This window comes from Calonectris borealis, chromosome 8 (assembly GCF_964195595.1).
Source record: "Calonectris borealis chromosome 8, bCalBor7.hap1.2, whole genome shotgun sequence".
Taxonomy (NCBI): Eukaryota; Metazoa; Chordata; class Aves; order Procellariiformes; family Procellariidae; genus Calonectris; species Calonectris borealis.
In genome coordinates this window covers 6,388,613-6,411,073 of record NC_134319.1, presented here as the reverse complement: position 1 = coordinate 6,411,073, position 22,461 = coordinate 6,388,613, and the positions used below count along the sequence as shown (strand labels likewise).

The 22,461-nt window shown below is 57.6% G+C and overlaps 1 protein-coding gene and 1 long non-coding RNA gene across 2 annotated transcripts; one reads left to right on the top strand and one right to left on the bottom strand.

The window, feature by feature from the left end:
* Positions 1–3,630: 3,630 nt before the first annotated feature.
* Positions 3,631–5,290, top strand: LOC142085240 (uncharacterized). The gene is made up of 3 exons (XR_012674590.1): positions 3,631–3,710; positions 4,699–4,819; positions 5,222–5,290. It is a non-coding gene; the product is annotated as an uncharacterized LOC142085240 (long non-coding RNA).
* Positions 5,291–11,684: 6,394 nt separating this feature from the next.
* On the bottom strand, positions 11,685–18,906 carry CDCP2 (CUB domain containing protein 2). Its single transcript, XM_075157030.1, has 6 exons — positions 18,613–18,906; positions 16,455–16,802; positions 16,029–16,373; positions 15,180–15,533; positions 12,562–12,740; positions 11,685–12,358 (listed from the first exon to the last, which is right to left on the bottom strand). Exons 1-6 carry the CDS (start codon positions 18,686–18,688, stop codon positions 12,044–12,046), a joined length of 1,617 nt encoding a protein of 538 aa, XP_075013131.1. The 5' UTR covers positions 18,689–18,906; the 3' UTR covers positions 11,685–12,043.
* Between the last annotated feature and the right edge of the window lie 3,555 nt (positions 18,907–22,461).

The following is a 22,461-nucleotide window of genomic DNA, read 5'->3' as shown; positions in this document are numbered from 1 at the left end:
TGATGTGGATGATTTTTTCCCCTCCTATGAGTAAACAGTCCCATGGAAAGGATGCCATTCATGACACAGCACTGTAAAATTTAAAAGCAAGAGCAATATAGATACAAACAAGGACCTGCCGCGGCCCAGAGCACCCCTGTGTGGTTTGTAATGTCTGGAGGAATGGGAGGACGGTGGGGAATGCCAGCCGTGTGCTCAAGGTGTATTTAAAAAAAAGCAAAACTACAACCTGACCGCATCTCATCCTCCCTTTTGAAGCGGTGCAAGCTAAAAGAGATACCAGCCGCTGTCCGAGATCCGTTCGCTGTAACCTTACAGGCTGTCCAAACATCAGCTGGGCTTTGCGTGGGACAGCCAGTGCCGCCCCAAGTCCGCAGACAGCGTGGAACAACGGAGAGGTGCATGTGAGCTCTTCTGCTCCACACACACTACAACTCAGTCTGTCCTAAGCCATCAGACTCTGTTTTGGGATATAAGCAAAGCTCTGCCAGGCCCGTATCTTCCAGGTGACTTTTTCCATGCCCTCTCCTGGTCCCTGACATCTTCCTTTTCAGAGCAGCCTTCAGGGAAGAAAGATTTTTTGTTTGGTTGGTTGGTTCTACTTCGGATACCTTCAGCTCTTTAAGGTACACATTGCAGAAAAGATTATTTTTTTTTAACTTCATGCTCAATATGTGCCACATATTTTTCTTTTGGGAATTAATTGCAGGGATGCAGAATTACTGCACACCAGGAGAAAACCCTCTTATGAGTTTCCTCTATTTTATGGCTAATATTTTTGCCTAACTTGTTTTCGAAGGGACCTAAGCATATAGCTCTGGGTCCAGCTCTTGCAACTCGATATTAAAGCTGGCAGTATCATTTGGGCTGAAGATTCACAGACTCAGCTTTGCATAAAACTGGCTGTCTGGAGGAGCTGGAAAAGGTCCCTGAGGGTTGGACTTGAGACCTGCAGCACAGGATGAAATGCAGAGAACAAGGGAATGTTTAAGGACAAAAACAGAAAGGAAGGTGGGGAAGGAAGACAAAAATAGAGACAAAAAAGCAATAGGCCAAAATAGGGCTTCATTTTCCCAAAGACCGTTGCTGAATGTGACAACGGGATACTCGATACCTGACAGTAATCAAGTTTTTAATTATGCTATGAAGACCAGATTCTCCCCTTGGAGCAATCATGTTACCTACACAACTGCATTTATTTATGCCTAGTCATATGCCTAGGAAGCAGTTTGCTACTCCTCCAGCTAAAGCCGAGCGCAGCCCATTCTTCCCTTCCCCCCCGGCCAGTGCAGCCAGCGGGGAGACTGTGGATATCACAGGAGGCCAGGGGTGGCCGGTTCCCAGCGCTGTGAGCTGGTCTGCACTAGCCATGGTCCGTGTGACCTCTGGAAATCCCTTGAAATAGAGAGTCTGGATGGGCACAGGCACCTCAACCCTATGGAGTGCATCACTAGCTCTGAAACATCTGATCTGCTATAGTTTGCTTATGGTAAACCCTTCACAGGGGGTCCTGCAGGACCCTCACCAGCTTGGGTTCCCCACCACATGGGTTACACATCGGGCTGGGGGAAGAAGGGGCCCCTCACGCATCCTAAAATTTGGCCTCACTGGTCCAGGCATGCATTTCTCCTAAATTCTGCTCTTTCTCCTCCGGTTTTACTTGGCAGCCGCTGTGCGGTGCAGACCAGCCGCAGGGTACCGGTAAGACACGTTACAAAGGCAGGGACTCTCCACAAGCTCCTGTCTTCACGCTGGGGAAACCCTTTTAGATTAAAAGGGAGGATGAAAGGGCTGAGCGGTGGCTCCCTTGTGTGAGATTTCTCCGGCATGGTGCCTTTGAAATAGCTGGTTCCCTTTTTACGGGGGAAATATTAAATCAAGAAGCCACCCAATCTGGAGAAAAGGTTCTTCTTTTTTCCCTTTTTTTACCAGATTAAGCCCAGCCCACAGATTTCTTTCAGTGAAAGAGTACATAAACCCGATGGACCTATAGAGATCCTGCTGCACCCTGCGAAGAGAGGAGGGAAGCACCTTCTGGAGGTGGGTGGCATCTCCTGCTCTCCTCCCCTGCCTGTGCTGCTGGTGCTTGGGGAATGCAGGGTGGGCTCGGGGCAGCACCGGGAGGGATGGAGGGGGAATTCACCCCTGCCAGAGCTGACTTCTGACCCTGGCTTCTGAAAAGCAAGTTTGGGAAGGCACCAGGCGACAGCTTGCTCCGTTCCCCATCAGCAGGCACGGCTAAGGAAAGCTTTGTCCTGCTGCAAATTACTTGGGCGAAAGAAGACGGGAGTAGACAAGACCCTCCCTGTCCTTCAGAAAAAAGAGTGCGCAGTGGCTCACCATTTTTCATCTTTTAAGAGGCTCTTCAAAGGTTTCTGCACAAAGAACCCAAACTTTTAGATCTCGTTTGCTTCCCTGGCAGACCTGTAATACGAAGGGTTTGCTAGGCTGGCCCCCGATTAAGAGATGTTAAGGTAAGGAGCGGCCACCGATGTCTTTTGGAGCCCTGATCATTTGAAGTAGGCTCCGGGAACTTCCCTCCCGGGGTTTGTTAGCACACCACGGGGCAGGAGCACAAGATGGAGCAGAAACTGGGGGCTGGAGCAGAGGAGGGACGGAGGAAAGCAGAAAAGAAGAGGTAGAGGGAGGGAAACACATCGGTGTTGTGGCCGCAGCCAGCAAACCCTTGCTCCTCCATGCAGCTCACAGCACCAGAAGCACCAAATCTCCCTTGCTGCTTTAAATAGCTGCGACATTTTTTAAGTGTTTTTAATGTTAATGAGTGAGGCCTCCCATAGCAGAGATCCTGTTGTGGAGGATACCACAAGGGCTGGAGAGCCCTCCTGCATTTGTTTAAACACCCATCTGCACAGGTGCTGATACTGCAGGATAAATCCCCCCCCGTTCAGGTGGATGTACTGGCATTTCACAGGAGGGGAAACTGAGGCACGAAGGGACTCTGACATGCCACAGGATGGAGAGAAGGGAAGCCCGTGCCAGGGTTATGCTGCAACTAATGATGCTCTAATTGCTCTGCTGGCAGTCCACTGGGCAACATCCACGGTCTCTGTCAATTAGACTAGATTATGGGATAATCCTTGCTAATTACATATTATTATATAGCAACCAGATATCTCCCTGTAAAGGTTGCCCCTATAATGGACAAACGCTGTTCCTCGAGCACAGCCAGCCCCAATGGCAAAAAAAAAAAAAAAAAAAAAGCCAAAACTATTTCTGCTGTGGCCAATATTTTGCCTAAGCTAAAATCTTCACATTGCAAACACTGCGCTCCTGTCCTGGATGGATGGAGGAGGAGGAGGAGGAGGGCTGCAATGGGCAGAGCCAGCTGGAGAGGGGAGCCAGGGTCCAATCCGCACCCCCTGAATCCGCTGCAGGGGCATGGCCATAAGCTCAAAATCCAGCTCTAAACTCTCCCATACATCACGGAGCAAATGCCCCGTTCAGCCTCCGTGTGCCAAAACCCCCGCGAGCAGGGGAGGAAGACCTCGCTGTCCCCGGGGCCATGACGGCCGGGAAACGGAGTTTAAAATAAGCTGGGAAAACAACTCCCGGTAAATGCCATCATTGCATTTTTAATTGTCCATATGCTTGATCCATTACGTTTCCCCAGATGGCCGGGCTGCTCGACTACTGCCTCCTCATCTGTGCCGCCACGGCTGGGGTCTCCGGCGGGTACCTGGATCCCCAAGGTAGAGACACCCCCACGGTTGCTGGCATCGCCCACCCGAAGGGGCAGGGGTAGCCGCTTCCCTGCGGAGAGGGGCTTTGGTTTGCCGGGGAGGGGGGACCGAGGCCAAAGGGGTTGGAGGGTCCCGTTTCCCTTGTCGCTGGGCGGCGTCACGGGACTTCAGTCCGTGCAGGGACGCTGTAGGGAGAGTGGGTGGCCGAAGGCTGGGCGTGAGTCACCGATGGGGAAGGAAAGAATCCCAGGAGTGAGGTCTGAAAGCCACACGGCTCAAGAAAATAACTTCAGGGCTTTCTACTGCTCCGGCTCTCCAAAGCTCCTTTCCCATTTTACATACTCAAACACAAGCAAAAGCGACCTGCCCAAACCGTGGGCGCAGCCAGGGCAGAAAAATACCTGGAATCCTGCTTGTGCTTTGGCTTTTATACGCTCCCGTGTAGGAACAAATCGATCCTTCCTCCAGATCTAGAAACAAATAACCCCCTTTTTGGGGAGCCAAAACAAGTCCCGGTTTTGCAGCCCAGTGACCCCCTGCAAGCAGGGCTGGAGGCGCTCGCACCCACCGGCAGGTTTTGCTGGGACGGCCGACGAGGTTTCTGTCCCCACCTGCCCCTTTTGCAGATGTTACGGTCCCCATCCTGGGGACAGGGCAAAGAGAGGGACATGCTCCTGGCAGCCAACACACTGCTCACACCGATCATCCCGCCAGCAAAATCTGCCAGCTCCGAACTGGTTACACCTCCCTTCTCCCACTGGGTGCAGAGCATGGCCAGGCAGCCTGGGCAACTGGGACCAGTAAGCCGTGGGGAGATGAGGGAGCAAGCTCCATCCCAGACCCATCTCCGTTTAGGCAGGTGCCCGCCTTGTCTCCGGGGTGCAGGACGGGGACCTGGCGAGGCCTGTCACCCCCCCCCCCCACGCTCAGGCACCATAACGCAGGGCTATGGAGGGGGCTGACGGTCCCCCCTTCCCTGTCCCCTCCGTTCCCGCAGGGGTGCCCAGCCACCCGGGCGTGCGCTGCGTCCTGCTCTACCCCAAGCACATGTGGTGCCGCTGGCTCCCGTGGGACGGAGCCCCGGCCAACACCTCCCTCCGCCTCTGGTACAGGATGAGGTAAGTCCCAGAAAGCCTGGAAACCTTATCCCAGCTGTGGAACACCAGCCACCATGAGCCGGAGCAGCCGAGAGGAGGGGTGGTGTGGCTCAACCCATGGTGGGGGGGGGTGTCCCCCACTCCCCTGGGCGTCAGGGGGTACCGAAATGCCATGGCTCACCCCCTTCCCGTAGCAGGGCCTGGGGAGGTGTTCACTGAGTTGTTTTTTCACCCACAAATAGAAGGGGAGGCTGCGGGGTGGCTTCGTGCTGGGGAGCAACGCTGGGGTGCAGAGCAGCACCACCTCCACGGGGCCGCTCGCCTCGTACCCACTGTGTTTTTGGGGGGCTGGGGGCACCGCTGGCCCTAGCACATGTTGAGAGAGGGGGCTGCCGGCATCCTCACCGCCTCTTTGGGGTGCAGGGGAGCCCCAGAAGTGGAAGAGTGCAAAGACTACATCACCGCCGGCCCCAACTCCTGCTACTTCAGCCGGGAAAACTTCTGCCTCTACCTGACGTACGAGATCTGGGTGGAGGCGGAGGGCTGGGCGTCCGAGAGGCTGCTGGTGAACACGGGGGACATCGGTGAGTCCATCACTGTGCTGGGAGGGAAGAGGGGGAGCAGGCATGTGAAGCTGGTGGCACCTAACTGTGCGGGCTGGGTGGGGTGGGGGGGTCTCCCTCTCCAACACAAACCCCTGTCCTCCATCCACCACCGGCGGCTCGGGGGAAGCTGCCGAGCAGCCCCTTGCTGCCCACGGCTGATGCTGACCCCGTGGTTTTGTTCCCCCTACTCGAGCAGCCAAGACGGACCCCCCCCGGGGCGTGACGGCCAGCGGCTGGGGCACCTACCTGTCGGTGGACTGGCAGCACCCGCCGGGCATCGCCCCCTCCTACTTCCCGCTGCTGTTCCAGCTGCGGTACCGGGAGCTGGGCAGCGGCACGTGGGTGGTGAGTCCTCCGTCGTTCCCGGCGCAGAGCCCCCCGCTCGGTGCAACACCCGTCCGTGCCAAGGTCCTGGGGAGCCGTGACCAGCTCGGTGGCAAAAGCGGCTGGGGGCCTTCTGGCCTTAAACACCAAACCCCGGAGAAAACTACGCCGAGGAGCAGCAAAGCTGCTCCTGGTGCAAGCCCACAAACTGCCCTTGCTGTTGCCCCAGGGCCAGTTACTATTAAATTAACCGTAAAGGTTAATTTAATCCATTTGCATCCATTTAATCCATTTGAGGAGAGGACACAGGTTTGAACTGGGAGAACAGATTAGGGGAGCCCAGCTGGCCTCATATTCCTGGGGAAAGGGAAAAATGAGGTAAAGAGCCAAAGCAGGGTCGGAGCGGGACTTCCCAGCTAGGTGGTCCTCAGCCGTGCCCCAGCGGCGGACTCGGGCTGGCCGGGCGGTGCTGCCGAGGGGCTGCCGGTGGTACCAACCTCGGCGTCCGGAGCCGCTCCGCGCGTCCTGCACGGGGAGCAAGGAGCTTGCAAGCAGCTCTCCGTGGCTGGTGCCACCATCAGCCGCTCCCCAGTTCTTCACACCACCGCTTTTGGGGCTGGGGGATTTTGGGGGGGGATGGAGGACGCTCCCAGCCATGGGGTGCGCTTGGGAATAAGGAAAAAAACCCCGAACTATTCACCGAAGCAGCAGGGCTCATGCCCACGGAGGGAGTGCAATGCTGCACGCCACCAGCACCGCTCAGAGACATGGGGTTCAGCTCCAGCAGGGGCTCCCTGGGTGTCACAAGTCTGCCAGTTCTCTGCACCCCAGTCCCAGACTGTGGGACTCGAGTATAAAAACCGAAAATACACAAATGACCCTCTGAGCAGAGGAATAGGGGGAGAAGGAAGAGATTGCCGGAGGAGAGCTGCGAGAGTCACTTAAATACATTTCCCCCCCTCTTTCTCAGCACGAGCCTGACGTGGGGGAGCAGACCAGCTACCACATCTACGACGTGAGGCCGGACACCACCTACGTCCTGATGGTTCGCTGCAAAAGCGCGGAGGGGAACGGCTTCTGGAGCGAGTGGAGCGCCCCGGCCAGCGTGAGCTCGGGGACCGCCGGCGCCCGCAGCGAGAACACGCACCCCACGGCAGCAGGGCCAGCCCTGGTCCTGGCTCCCCTTCCCACCCCGGGCACCGCTGGCACCACCGCAGCAAACTTTACTGAGCATTACACAGAATAAACCACCGAAGGGTAAGGGGTGAGCACCCAGCTGGTGCTCAGGAAGCTTTTCTTTTTCTTTCTGCAGCCACCAAGGTAACACGCCGGCCCTTTTATTTTCATTTTAAGAGAAAGGCACGAGTCAGCAGAATCTCACCGCGCCCCTCGGGCCACATAAATCTCAAGCGAGCGGAATGTGCGATGCTTCTGCTTAAGAAAGCATCGGGACATTCTTTGTTTTTTTTCCAAGCGTGGAAACCTGGGGTCTACAAAGCATTCCTGAAAGGAGAGGGACCCGAGCTACCTGCCACAGCCGAAGCATTGCTTTGGAAAGGAGAAGCCCCTCAAACAGCCAGCTCCCGCACGGTGACCCCCAGGGCTGGGTTTGCAGCCCCTGACCTGCAGCCCCGTCCCTCTCCCCACGCCAGCACCCCGACGGTGCGTGCAGCCAGGCAGCCGGGCACGAGCAACCAGAGAGCCCCAAGCTCTACCCTGCACTGCAGGGACAGAGCCAGCATCCCTGGGGGGCTCCAGTATGGCCACCGAGGGGTCACCCAGTCCCAAGCGATCCCCAGAGCTCACCCAGCCGCAGTGCTTGCTCGGCTTCTCGCCTCCCTCGCGCCGGGTGGCTCCAGGGGAACTGGAGAGCAGCGATGCCAGTACAGGGAAGCTGGCACCCTGCCTGCACCATGCTCCTTCCCAGCCCCGCGGTGCCCTACCTGCCTGCCCGCAGCTTTGGGGGCATCAGAGGGACTCTGTGCAAGCCTGGGCACAGCTCTCTCCAGCTTGCATCCTCCCAGGGGCTCCTCCAGGCTGCTTGTGGCCATCAGGGCACGGCCGCCTGCACCTGAAGGGGCTTGCTCCAGGTGCAGGTGGGATTTTCCAAGGCTGCCAGACCCTCGTGTTGTGGATCATGACACCATGTGCTTGCTGGGAGCCCTGGTGGGATGCCCCGTCCTGCCCAGCACCCCAGGGCTGGCCCTGGGTAGGGGGAGCGGGGTCCTGTGCAGGCAGCGGTGCCCATTTTGGGGTGCTTCCACCACTGTTGCACTTGCTCAACGCAGCAGCACAAAAGCACATCCCCCATCAGCACATCCCACCAGTGTGACACATTGGGAAAACCTTCCCAGTAAACAGAGAAAACACAGAGAGCATGGCTGGGATTTTTAGGATATTTTAGCCCAGCTTCTCTCCGATAGAAGCGATTCCCCCAGGGAGGGAGAGGAATAAACCAAGCAATCTCCTGGGGGCTCTTCCAGTCCTGTTTTCTATGATCTACAATTTTCAACGATCGTCCTTCATCGGATTTGCATGCAGGCGCTCGCAGAGAGATAACGGAGGCTCTCCTTCCCGCAGAACAGCAAAGCCTTTGTCTGCTCCGGAGGGACGCGACTCCACATCCATAAGCGAAGCCAGGAGATGGAGTGGCTGCATTCAGCCCGGTGCAATCAAATCATCAAGCTCTAAATAAATAATCAGATGAGTAATGGGAGCGCTGCCTACACCCGCTGCTCTCTGCGCCTGCTTGGGAAGTGCTGGACAAACACCAACGAGGGAAACTGAGGCCCGATGCGTGAGGGCCGTGGGCATGGCGGAGGGGAAGGAGCCCTGATGGATTCCTGATATCTGTTTGCAACTCATCTGAGCAGCTTTTACATGAGCAAAAGGGTTTGTTTCACAAAATGACCCGGGCAGTCCCTCTCTCCAGGCTGGGGGCTTGCACCGTCCCCCTCCCCGGCTGGGCTCCCTCCCCAGCCGGGGCAGTGCCCAGCCAGGGGACTCTGCACCCACTCACCGGGGATCTTCTCCCCTCCCGGCTGTCCCGATGCCACCTCCCGTGCTGCTGGGGTCTTCACTCGCAGGGACGAGGACGGACGTCCTTGCTGAAGGAGAACGGCTGTGGGTGCCAGCCCTGCCCCGGTCCATGGCGTGGCCACGCTCAGCAGCAGCAGGGTGACGGCAGGGAAACCCTCCGGGGGACACCCAGACAGGGTGGGGGGAAGGACCTGGGGAAGCTACTGGGCGATTTGGGAAGCGGAGGATGCGGAGGCAAGTGGGATAAACCAGCCGGGAGCAGGTTTGGGCTGGAAATCTGGAGGGGGTTATCACGGGCAGCGCAGGGGGCTGGGGGGGCTTTGCAAAGCCGCAGGCACGTTGTGAGCCATTTGGCCATTGCCGTTTTGGATGGAAACCAGTCCTACATTAACTGGAGAGAGGTGGTGCTCCCACATCCCGGCCACCAAACCAGGAGGATGGTTGGGGCCCCAAACTCAGGTGTTACCTCTGTCCCCATGATGTCCCCTTCACCCCACGTTGCCCAGCATGGCTTTAATTGGGATCCTCTCGCTCGGTGGTGTTGGGTGTCTGAGAGCACGGGGGACTCCTGGCCAGCGCTGGTGGTGACACCTCCAGGTTTTTTGCAGAAGCAGCTTCCCAGGGTGTCAAATTTGGAACAGAAAGGGAGGGCCCTGTAGATCAGGGAAGGGGCGGTTTAACAGGGGATGTCAGCGAGCAAAATCCCGCGGGGCGGGGAGAGACTGGATGCCAAAACCTAATGGAGAAAACGAGAGGCTGAGACATGCCCGAGCATGATCGGAGGCCGAGGAGGGCTGGGGCTCGGGGAGCACGGGAGGCTTTCCTCGCTCCGAGGAGGATGACTGGCTGGAGTCAGATGCAGCTACAAACGCGTCCAGGAACAAGCCGGGAAAGGGCTTTTGTAAGCCTTCAAGTCACGTTAATCATCCCGGCTGCGAGCCCCCGGGTAACACCCTGCGGCGCCGGGGGTGCTGGGGAACCCCTTGGCTCAGTGGAGCGGAGCTGCTCCCGCAGCGCCCGTCCTGCATCCCGAGGGATGCATGAAGGCAAGCGCTGCGCCCGGGGATGCTCGGTCGGCTTCGGACCGGAGCCGGAGCTGGAAACCCTCCCTGGGGTGAGTGCAGCAGTGGCCCATATTGCTGCTGGACTCTGGGATCAATCCAACTCCTTATCTGAGTGCACCACCAACAGCCACCCAGAAAAGCCTTTTTCCCTGCAAAAGGCAGGGCGAGGAGGTGCCCGTCCTGCGGGCGAGGGGCTGGATGCTGCTGGGTGCTGCGGGCTCCCCGCCAGGCACCAGCGGGCTGCAGCGTTCACCTGTTCCAGCAAAATCTGGGCTGCCAGGAAGGTTAATTATATCTTTAAGTTTCTTTAGTTGTCAAATCTTGTAACTATCGTCTCAAGCTGACAGTTATATACCTAGCAATTAACTGGCAGCAAGGCTTTGCAGGCAGCAGGGGGGTCTGGCCTTGTTTCCCGTCTATGTACACAACACGCTCGCAAAACGTTGCCTTAATGGAGCTTAACAGTGCTGGCAAATATCTCACTCAGAAATCTCGCATTTGCCGCCCTGTTGCACCAACAAACACCGAATCAACCCCGGTTCCGATAACGAAGGCTCCTCGTTAAGGAGGCACGTGCAGATTTGTCCCTTCTTCCCTCCCCAAACACCCTCTTAGGCATCCGCGGGCTGGCGCAAACCGAGAGGAAAAGCCGCTTGATCCCCATCCTTTGCCTTTCCTGCTGCTGCCTCTGGTGCCCAGCAGCGGGTGCAGACCTGTCCCAGCCGGCGTGGGAAGCAGGACGTGGGTCAGGAAAGCCTCTCAGCTTTGGGACCGTCCTGTTGGCCCCCGCTAAAAGTCCCGCGGGTGGATTCAGCAGCGGAGGGGTTTGCTGCGCGCTGCGATGCTCTCGCAGGAACAACCGGTACCCTCCTTAGGCTGGATTCCCCTCGGGAGGTAGTGCTGCCAAAAAAAAGGGCTCCTGGATTACCCGCTGCCCTCAACTTCCATTTTTTGTCTTTGAATGACCACGTTTGGACATTTTAAGATCTCTCCCTGCACCACAGCGTGTTTTACACAGGCTGGGGTGGGTGACCCCTACGCCAGGCTCCCAGGGCTGCGTTCACCCGGCTTCTGCAGCGAGGTTTCACGTCGGCTTCGCCATACGCTGGCTCTGCCCCGCGCCAGGACAAGCACGGGCCGCTCCGTGACAGCCGCCCCCGGCGCCATGCTGAAAGGGAATTTCCTTTGCGTTGGCGCGGCACAAGAGGCAGGCGGGGGTTATTTGGCCATCCAGCAGTCAGTAGCATCGGGGCTCTTGGGGAGGAATCCCAGTTTTCTGGAGGTGCAGGTGACCACAGGACTCCTATTTTCATGCTCGCGGCTGCTGAGCTCACCGTCTGCGAGGACCAAAGGTGGAGGTCTGGTGTCACTGAGGTTGGCAGCAAAAAATGTGTCAGTCCCAGGGGAGCCAGCCCCTCCCGAGGCCATCTTTAAAAGGTTACCCAAACCTCCGTGCCCGTGGTTTCAGACGCCGGTACGGAGCTCACAGCGGTGGGCACCTGGGCATGCTGAAAGGAGGAAAATACGAAGAAGAGAGATTGTTCTCCTTCCCTCCAGCTGCTGGTGGCTGAAGCGCTCAGGTGAGTCCTGCGAGCAACGGGTGGGTTACACGACGTGCGAAGATCAAACGAGGAGCTCCAGGGCACCCGGCGAATGCGTCTCGTCACATCGCCCACGGGCATACAGAAACACTGCCTGGAAGCATCTACATGAGTTATATCCATACTTGCCAAGTGGAGATACCTATAACACAGCTCTACGATACCCCCCCGAGCACGGAAAGAGCCTGGAAAATATTTATTGGGAATATCGCTATATTTGGGGATGGTTTGTACCTTCAAGAATTCAGCTAGAAATAATTGACAGGATGATTTGCAGCCATCGGCCAACAACGTTACTTTCCCGAAAGCAGCAGCACCAGAGGGAAAACAAATTGAAGCAGGTGTGGGAAGAGTTAGGAAGCGCAAGAATTGCATTCCCGAGCCAAATGGACAGATTGAGACAGAGGAAAACAAATCAGGAATGGAAACGGCTGCCTATTGCCCAGATTTTTCAGGCACTGGGAGGAGGTGGAGGTGGGGTTCAGGCTCTGTTTTGGGGCTGTGTTTCCATTCAGGCAGCTGTGTTAGGGCTCAACCTGGGGTGAGGGTGAGATTTTGGGGCGCGTTTCCACCCCGAGCAGGGCTGGCATCACAGGTTGAGGGAGCAGCATCCTACAGAAGCACGAGCCCCACCACCGCGATGACCATGAGGAGCCCGGCCAGGATGCAGATGCTGATGAAGACGACGTCGCTGGTGTCCTGGCTCTTGATTTCACGGGCGTCCATCGCTCTCCCCTCCTGCTGCTGGGCATCCACCAGGTTTTCTGCCTGGCTGAGCCTGGATGTGTTGGGGCCGGCGATGAGGGTCACCGAGGCTTCCTTCCTCTTCGGCTCACACTGCACCTCGTACTGGTGGATGTCCTCCTGGTCGCCCGCTGAAAAATCGATGTAGAGGGTGCTGACGATGACGGAGGTGTTGTTGCGTTTCTGCAAGACAAGGGTCACGGCTCGTCGGGGCTTTGTGCAGCTCGTTTTCACAGGGGTTTGGAGGGCAGTTGGCCATGAATCAGACCAGCATCTACTGGGAAGATGAGAGAGGGACTGGGAACTCCTTTCTGCAGCTGGTACGACCAGCATGGGGCTAACCATCTACTCAGCTTGCTTTAAAGGAAGGTTTGCCGACCGCTTACCTGGGATTTGGTACCACAGGTGTCGAACCTGGTGTGTATTTTGAAGTTCCCACCAACCACCTGGGCTGCACAGGAGGGGGTCCCCAAATAAATCCTATTCCTCTCCAGCTGGGCCAGGGATGGCACGGGGATTTGGATGTGGAAGTCCGTCCGGGTGCAGCTGACGTTCATGGGCACAACTATTGGGACAGAAAAAAAGGTACAAGTGAAGTGGAGAGAACCCTCTCAGTGGAAATCCCTCTCGAACCTCGTCCTCCTTCCCAGCTCTCCGAGTGACACCCAAGCGCCATTACAGGCCACACCATCACCGTCCCTGCCATAAGCAAGGAAGGATTTACCCTGTGAGAGCAGCCGCTCTCCATCATTGCAAAGCCAGCGAAACATTTGAGTTGCTGCCCGGGATTAGACCATGAGAGCTTTGCTGATGGCTTTCCATGGGCACAGAGCTCCCCTATGCACCACAACACCCCTGCGAGAGAGACTTTTACAGCGACGAAAGGGAGGAGATGCACCTCGGGGGCACCCCACGCCTGCCCTGGGGTGACGCAGCTGCGCGGCTGCCGTATGGTCCCTGGGGAACAGTGAGCCGGGTCCCCAGCCCTGGGGCATCCTCCCGGGGATGGCCCAGCCCAGGTCCTGTCCCAAGCATCGCCGGCCCTCCACCACCCCTGGAACGTTATTTTTGATGGGGAGCTGGCGAACAGTGTGTGGAGGGAGCTGCTGTTGAGCTGCCCATGATGCCAAGAAGAGGAGGGGGGCAATGGGGAACCCAGCCCCTCTCCATCGCTCTCCCTCTGGCACCGTATTTGGCCCCTCTGGGTGCAGAAAGCATCCACGCAGGGAAAGGAGCAGGGGGAAAAATGCCCCCCTCTTTAAAGTTAATCCTCGTCAGCTTGAACCAACCACTTGGGCAGTATGAATTATTGAATTATTCCAGCTCCCTCTGAATCTTGGCTTTATGAAACTGGTAAGACGCAGTAAAATCAATACGAAAAAATAGTGTCACTTTACTTCACTTAGTGCATTATAAAACCATTAGAAGATTTACCAAATAACTAAAGTGCATTAGATCAAGAGGAGGAGGAGGAGAAAATGGATCCTCTCTCCTGGCGTGACGGCTTTTGTTCAAATGGCCATAAATCACACACGCCCAGCCCAAGTCACGCCCTTCCATGGGCTCGAAAGGAATATATCTGCATGGCTGAAGAGCTGTGGGTGTGGATGTGGAGGCTGAAAGGAAAATATCTGCATGGTTGAAGAGCTGTGGGTGTGGAGGCGGAGGTGCCCCTTTGCCTCCAAGGGCTCCCGAGGAAGCCGGCGGCGGGGAGAGGCCGGTGCCTCCCGGTGAGAGCAGCCGCTCTCCTGGCAGAGCGCGGGCGGTTGGATGTGCCACGCGGGCTGCTAATTGCGAGCAGATGCCCGAATCACCGGGCAAACATAGCAGGCAGCCTTAGCTTTATGGAAGGAAGCTCGGTTTCATGTCCAAGCTTTTGTCCTCCCCCAACACGCATCCGGCAGCGTGTACCGGGGATGCAGGAGCCACGTCCCTCAGCTAGCATCCCATCTATCTGCCTGCAAGCTCCTCCGTCGGGAAGGGGGTTTCTCCATGACCAGGCACAGCGATTGTCTCCCTGCACACTGCTGTAAAACAGTAAGAAATAAGCAGGACAAGGACAGGGACAGACCTGCTGTGCACACTAAAGCCCTACTAGATGTCCGGTACGACCTCTCTCCCTCCAGAGCCTGCAGAGGCTCAGGACAAAGCTCCATCCCATCTCTTTCTCCTAGAGCCACATAGCCCCAAATCCCTTCTGCTACACTGGAAATGCAGAATGATTTTGCTGCTGAGGGATAAAAGCTCGTAAACCCAGGGCCAGCCAGCCCCAGCTCCTGTGCCGCCGGTCCGGCAGCCCCGCTCCGGCTCCAGCCCGCCGGTGAGGCTGCCCCTGTCTGAATCATCCCTGACACACAGGTCTGCTCAGGTGTAATTATCTTGAAATACAATGAACGCCGGCTTTTGAGGTGCAAAGGTTGGCAAATACGCAAGAGAGGTTACACACCGCTCCTCCCACCGGCTGTGGACACACTGGCTGGGACACGGGGCACGCCGGCGGCGGGGAGGTGCCGGGCAGGGCTGGCCGGGCGGATTTGGGAGCGCTGTGCCCTGCGGGTCCTGCCTCTCCGGTGCTGCTGCCGGCGGAGAGGACGCGGTTTATGTCTGCCGGCTCAGCTGTGTGCTGGCAGGGCTGGAGCATCTGCGGAGCCAAGAACGGGGTTGTGATGCTTCAGCTGGTCACCTCCCCTGGGGCTTTGGTCCCCTAAAAACTCCCTGGGTTTTCTCTCCTTCAGAGAGAGGAGCAGGAGCACGGCAGCGGCAGAGACACATGGAGGAGAAGCTGGAAAGCATCTCCTGAATATTAAACATGATGTGGAGCACGTGCGTGTTGCATTCTGTGAGAGCTGGGGCTCATCAGCTGCATCTTCTCCAACCTGTCCCTACAGAGCCACGTGCTGGGCTCCTGCAGACCCTTCACCATATGGTGCTTTTGGAAATTACCCGGGCTCGGGCATGTCCCGATGGAAATAAAGCATTGTGAAGCACCCAAGTGAGACTTTACCTCCCACGTAGGCGACGGAGAAGCCCCTCTTGGCCATGTTGCGGTCGGTGTGGAGGACCAGCAGCAACTGGTTGCGGCGGGAGGTGACGGGCGCCGGGCTCTCCCGCCCGCACCACCGCCCCAGCAGGGACCCGCTCTCAGTGCCGCCGTCGAAGGCGGCCAGGTGGTCGTAGTCGCAGCCGCCTGTCAGGCTGCTCCGACCCTCCAGCTCCATGTCCAAGAAGAAGACCTTGACCCGGTAGCCTGGGGGCAGCTGGATGCTCCACTGGCACTTGAGGTTGTTGGGGTAGAAGTTGGGGTACTGAGGGCTGGAGAAATTCCCTTTGATGGCGGTGAACACCTCCTGGCACTCGCCTGCTCAGGGAAAATGGGGAAAGGAAAACATGAAAGCAAACCTGAAGCCCCCTGGGCGTGGAGGAGCTGGCGGCTGAGCGATCGCTTGTTTTATTGCTAAAGCATGCTCTGCCCTCCACCTCACTGCTCCCCAGCCTTGCGTTTAGACACCCACGGTCACCCATCAGTTTTGGGGGATGGCAACGCCCAAGGTGGCCAAAGTCCTACATGAGCAGATGGGGAAAACCCATATCCCCAGGGAATGGCATGAGCAAGGGAGAAGGGCAGCTCTTGCTCAAGAGAAAGACAACCCGGGGCCTGGGATAGCCACAACCATGCCATTTGCATTGTGTGGTGGTTTACACTTCACACCGTCATCTCATGAGCTCTCCCCAAAGGGATCCCCCCCGCTATCATCTCCTCTTGCTGCCGCGGGAGGGAGAGCATCACCACCACCACCCCAGGGACCCGTCCCCACATCCTTCCCACTGCCCCACCACCCCGAGACCCCCGCACTGGAGTAGAAATGGGCCTTGAAGCCCCTGCCGCCGATGTTGAAGTCCGACTTGAAGAGGACGAGGAGGTGCGGGGTGGAGGAGACAGCGCGGGGAGGGTGGGTGCTGCCGCAGTAGCGTCCCAGGCGAGGGGCGGCGGTGGTGGGGCCATCGAAAAGGGCCACGTAGTCGAAGCTGCAGCCCTGGCTCCCCTCCACCTGGAAGTCGGCGAACACCAGGGTGAGGGGGCCGCCGCCACCAGCCCCCCCGATGCTCCAGCGGCACTCGGCGTCATTGGGGTAGCTCTCGGGGTAGCGGGGGCTGGTGATCTCCCCGGACAGCCCCGTCAGCTGCCCGCCGCAGGCATCTGCGGGGAAGCACAGATGATGAGGATGGTGGGGAAGGACAGATGGACGGATGCTCCGCCACCGCCATCCCTCCCCACTACCTTTCCGGTAGGCAGCGGCGAAGCCGCGCTTGGCCACGTGGCGGTCGGAGCGGAAGACGACGGCCATGACGTGCCAGGCGGAGGAGAAGGGTGGCGGGGGGCTGCGGCCGCAGAAGGTGCCCAGGAGATTGCCCCGGTCCCGGGCAGCCCCGTTGTAGACCTGGAGGTAGTCGTAGGCGCAGGCGGCGTGGTACTCCAGCTCGAAGTGGCTGAAGGAGAGCAGGACGGAGGAGCCCTCGGCCACCACGATCAGCCACGTGCACTCTGTCTCGTAGGGGTATGGCCCCGGGAAGTTGGGGCTGGAGAAATTGCCGGAGGGTGCTGAGAGCACTCCCCCGCATTTGATGCCTGGGGGACACAGAGGTGGATGTGATGTCCCCTTCCCAGTGGAAACCTAAAAGGTTGGAGACGGGGTGCACAGCACCGGCTCCATCCCACCACCAGCACTACCAGTGCCCTGCAGACCATTGGGCTCAGCCACCCCTTCTCCCTGGAGGACACGTGTACCCCCCATCACCTTTCATCCCTCCACGTAACCCCCTTCTCCCCCCGCTGCTCCCGCTCTGCCCCGTGGCTCAGCCGTGCCCGTGAGCTTGTCCTGCCGGTGATGGCACGGCGTCCCCGTCCATTTCTTGCTGGGAAAAAGAAAGTAGGGAGTGAGTTTTAATCGTTCGGCGGTTCCAGCCTCGCCGGTGCCGCGGCTGCCCAGCCCTTCAGCTTTGAGCCTCCTGCTGAGGGTGCTCCCTCCACGTAATGGTAGTATCCGTAAATTCAAGCTGGGAGAAATAGGGGTGAAGGGCTCGATGCACTTAACAATGAGTTATGCATGTAGGGATCGATTTTCTAATGAAATCTTTATACTGAGACATGGTTATTATAAAATAAGGCGGGGGGGGGGGGGTGGCTGCCACCTGCCCCTGGGTCTGATTAGGGTTGGGGTGAAGGGGCTGATACAGCGGGCACATAGATCATGGCTGGGAGGGACACAGACCCGGTGTAGCCCCCGGGAGACATGTGCGGGTTCCCAAGCAAGGCTGGGCGCTCGCTGCCATCAATCTGGGCCAAGTGTATGGCAAATCAATAGTCAGCCAGCGCGCATTGCTTTTCATCACGCTCGCCGGTGCGGTGACCTCCCGGCGAGGGGGGGGGGGTCCCGCGTATGATGCAGCACCACGGCAAATGGGTAAGGGGGGGTGTACGTGTGTGTGTGTCGGCACAAGCAGCAGAGCTGGCCAGAGCTAAAATCACCTTGCTAATTCCTAAAATCACCTTGCTAATTCCTGGGGATAGGCAATAAAGCAGTATGGGGCTGGTGCTAAAGGAATAACGTTATTGAAATAAATATCCAAGAGGGGAGCCCGCGGGAGGGGTGAGTAGCCACGGGGCAGGCAGATTGATGGATTAAGGGCTGGGTGCCTCGGGGTGCTCCGGGAAACCCAGGTGGGTACAGGCAGGGGGGGTGAGCAGGCAGCACCAGGCAGCGGGGCAGCCGCTTGCCCCTCAGAGCACCCATCCCGGGGCCGGGATGGGGTTTGATTTCTGATGCAGCCTTTTTGTGAGAAAGGCCCTGCCGTTTTCAGGGGTGGAGGGGGTATTGGTCGTGTAGCCGAGTTACTGGGCTGACCTGGCCCACCCTGCCCCCCAAACTACTGTGTTGTCTGCTGACCCTGCCCTGCGTCCCGGGGGCATTTTATCCAGGTAAGGTGGGGGGTTTATTACATGCACAGCAACATCCACACGCATACATACATGCACATATGTATGTGCATGTGTGTATGTATATAGTGCATGTGTGTATATATATATATATATTTATACTGGCGTGTGCAACTCCAGAAGTTAACAAAGGCTTCAGCGAAGCACCTGGACAGCACAACAGGACAACCCCTACCTGCCATCTTCAGTAAAATAAGCACGAAGCAGAAACTCAAGCGCGCGGCGGTGGCCCACACTTGCCGCCGCGAACGGCGACCGCAGATCCCAGCTCCTTTCCCCAGGCCAAGCCGGGGGGCCCCTGGCCTGAGCGAGCTGCTGAGAGCTGGGACCCGCTCGCACCCCAGAGCCCCTGCAGCATCCGCAAACAGCCCTCTCCTCCCCGGGGACCACGGATGCCCAGCAGCCCCGGGGTCCCCACTGGGAGCTGGGACCGGGCTCTTACCTCTGCTGGGAGCGTCCCCGAGAGCCCCGCACAGCACGGCCAGCGCCGCCAGGCAGCCCGCCCCCAGGCACCCCATCCTCCGGCAGGCAAATCTCCCCTCACCGGCACCCGAGCATCCTTTCGAAGCTGTCTATATCTGGGAGAAAAAAAAATAAATAAAGAGAGAAATAAATAAAAAGCGGAAGGACTGTAGAATTAATAGCGGAATGAATAATTCATCGCTTGTTTGAATTAAGAGCGGCAAGGTAACTTGATCTATTCCTCCTTTCCTTCACTCAGTTTTAATGATCTGGATCAAATGTCCCAAGGATTTACACTATACCAGATACCTTGTCAATACACTATATTTAGAAGAGATATTAATGTTTCAGATATGGTGTATAACGGCAGTAAGTCTGGGCTGACAATATGCCCTGAAGGGGCTATGAAAATAATTTAGTTCACCAGGCAAGCCAGCGAACCAAAATGGGAATTTCAGACTTACCACGGAAAAGCACCTCAGGAATTAACATGATTTATACTGCGGCACCCACTGCACAAAGCCAACCGGTGGTAAAGGCTAGAGAAACAGGGAATGGGATTTAAAGGCAGCCGCGTCTCCACTTTGGCTGCCAGGTCAGCATCCCCGCAGCGAGTGCCCAGGCTCAGCGGGATGCTCAGCCGGGAAAGTGGCAGTTGCCAGCACTAAAGACAGCAAATCCCGCCTCCCCCGAGGAAGATTAGAGATGAATTGTGACTCACGGGCAAAAAACATTGATTATTATGGAACCTGCTAAGGCCTTGGAGAATTACCATGTTCTTCCATGCTGGCTCACGCTCCTTCTCGCCCAAGCTCTTGGATGCACTTGGCTGAAGGTAATCAAGCCTTGGCGTCGGTGGGAAAGATGTGCTCCTCGTGCGGTGCCACATTAGCTGGAGAAACCCCAAACCCAGCAGCGTTTCAGTTCCTTCCCTCCCACCCAGGAGAGAAAAGACTTTCCTGCTGCCGTGACCCACACCCAGATGAATGCCAGGAAACAAAAACCCACGAGGGTCCCCCGGTGCGAGGGACCTGTGCTAAAAAAGTCACCTTCAGAGCAGCGGGGAAAGAAGCAGCGCGTATCTGTAAATCTCAGGCGGGGAGACAAGTTGCATTTGTTAATTAAGCAATGAGGATCAATGCTTGAGACATTTCCTATGGATTAATGATGGGCTGGGAGGAGCTGATGGCCCGAGGTGCGGCTAAGGACCGTTAACGCCAACTGGTCATTAATCCCCAGGAAATGCTCCATGCCAAGGTCGTTAAGTGCCTGCGTATATTTATGGCTAATAACAACAACAATAATATCTGTACAGGCTCTCTCCCCGCTGCCCAGCCTTGCCGGAGCCATGCCGAGGGCTGGCGGGAGCATTGGGGCATCCCAGTCAGGAGCCCTCCATCCTGAGCCCAGCTGAGGCAGGGGACATCGGGGTGTCCGTCCTGGGGCACCACGTCACCCCACGAGCACCAGGAGTAAGCACACGTTCAAACAAGGAGATGCAAGGCAGCCCTCCCTGTCCCGGGGCACGGTGTAAAGCTCCCGCTCTGGTGCAGGCTCTGGGAGATGGCTGCAACGCTGGCATATCTCCTGCCGACCTCTCAGGGACACTGCAGAGCTTAATTAGCTGCTTCCCTAATGGGAAGAGAAGAGGAGGTCTGTCCCTGTGCCTTGTACAACACACACGGGGCCAGCACCCCCAGCGAAGAGGCAGGGGAGGTCTGGCAGCACAGCCCGCGGTGCAGGGGCCCCTCCTGGGTATTTCCATACCGCAGCCCCGGCTCAGCCGGGAGGAGTGCTCAGCCCTCCCTGCCACGATCCCCCGGCCTCGGGGACAACGTGCTCCCTGACTTCTCCGTCGCTGCATGACGGAGCAACACATTCATCCTCGTTGCATCCATCTCCGGCAACACCCACCGTCCTCCAGCCCTTCCACCGCCGGCCTCAGTGCTGAGGCACCTCCCAGCACGGAGCCAGCGTCTGGGACACCGGTACCTACGCGGCCGCTCTTCTCCATCCCTCCAGCTGCGCTCTGCGGTCCCGCTTCATGCCGTGCATCAGCGATACCCCCAGGAGATCGGGGGGCCGGGGCTGTGCAGCGCAGCAGCTGTGCCCCCCTCCCAGGAGACGGCATCCATCAACCACCGGCACATTCACCCTCTCCTGACCTGTGGACCGCCATTCCCCGGCTGGGCCTGAGCCCAGGCAACACCGCTTGTCAGCCGGCAGAGCCGGGCGGGAGGGCGGAGGGAGGCAGGGGGAGGACGAGACGTGGCAGAGGAGCCAGGCAGGTCCTTCCACACGGAGGTCTGGCCGAAGGTGCTCTGGGTCAGCCCAGGGTGCTCTGGCTCCGGCCAGAGACACGGTGGGTGATTTCGAAGCATGCCGTATTGGGGCTGCCTCTATTCCTCTGTGGGCAAATTTATAAATCATGAGTCAAAAAGGCATTTGATTCATTTAAATAGAAAGGATGTGATCAGGACTGTGAGACTTCAGAGAAGATCAAAGGTTTAAATACGGCCCCCAGGAGAAACGGGAATTATTTAGGCAGGAAATAATGAGATGAAATTAAGAAGGTATTTAGGCTGCACATAAGAAAGAAGAAAGGAAGCGAAGCGAAGCCCCTCTCCCTGGCACAGCGCTGCACGGGCGGCTGGGGCTTCCCGGTGGGCAGCCAGAGCACCGGAGCATCCAGCCAGCACCCCTGCCCCGGCAGGAGAGGCAGGGTGCGAGCCCCTGCCCAGGCCTGGCAGCGGCCACCCACCCCTGCAGGGAGCTCGCGCACCTCCAGCGCCACAGATCCCCTGATAATCGACAGCATCGCCACCATTTCCCTATAAAAGTGCCACCGCGGGGTACTTCCCGGGCCTCCAAAGGGAAGGAAACCTCTCATCTTCCCTCAGTAGGGAAAATCCTGCCCGAGAGCCTTTCCATCCCAGGTCCCCGCCTTTGCAGAAGCGCCACACAAGGGGCTGTCCCCACGGAGGACAGGCTGGGAAGAGGGGACTCGTGAGAGAGCCAGCCTGAGAAATGACAAAAGGCGGGAGGGGGAAGGGAGAGAAGGGCAGAAAATAGAGAACAAAGTGCCCACGGGCGGTTTAAAAGCCCCTTCAAGTTCATATGTCCAAGGACATCGTCTCCCCCATGCAGAACGTCTCGCAAAGACCCCCCCGTCCCCGCAAGCCGGGCTGCCGGCCCCGCATGCATCTCCTCCTCCCGCTCTGCCTGCAGCCTGCCTTTGCAGGATTGCAACCCGCAGCATTCACAGCTTGCTCCGTCTCTCACCACCCTCCCTTTTAGCCACGAACAAAGACGGAGGCTTCGCAGCAGAACGGCCGGGCCAGCTGGGTAGGGTTTAACCATCGTGGCCCATATGTGCTGAAATACCCAGACATATTGGGGTTGCGTTTAAAGGAACAGTCCCAGCTTTCACGCAGAAAGTCGTCGCTTTTCCAAAGCGAGCGTGAAGTTTTACTTCAGGCCTTTGCAAAAAGGCTGGGTGGATTTTTAGCAAAATCTCAAAAAGGCATAATATTTAAAGCAAGAGGTATATAAGTAAGGTTTTCAGAGTATGTAATACCCGAGGAAAATATTTTCTCCGTATTCCTAGCTAAGGCCAAAGTACGGAGAGCGACCGGAGAAAGCAACTCCTTATTTTATCAGCCCCACGCTGGGCAGAAGCACCTCCACTACGCAACAGCTTTCGGCGGCTGAAGCACGGTTTGGATGGGAGTTGAGAGCTTGCCTTGGGCTTACCATGGACAACTTCCCCGGATCTCTCTGCGTTAAAAGCCAGAACCCTTTTTGGGTTATAAAGATGGCTTTCTTGTCA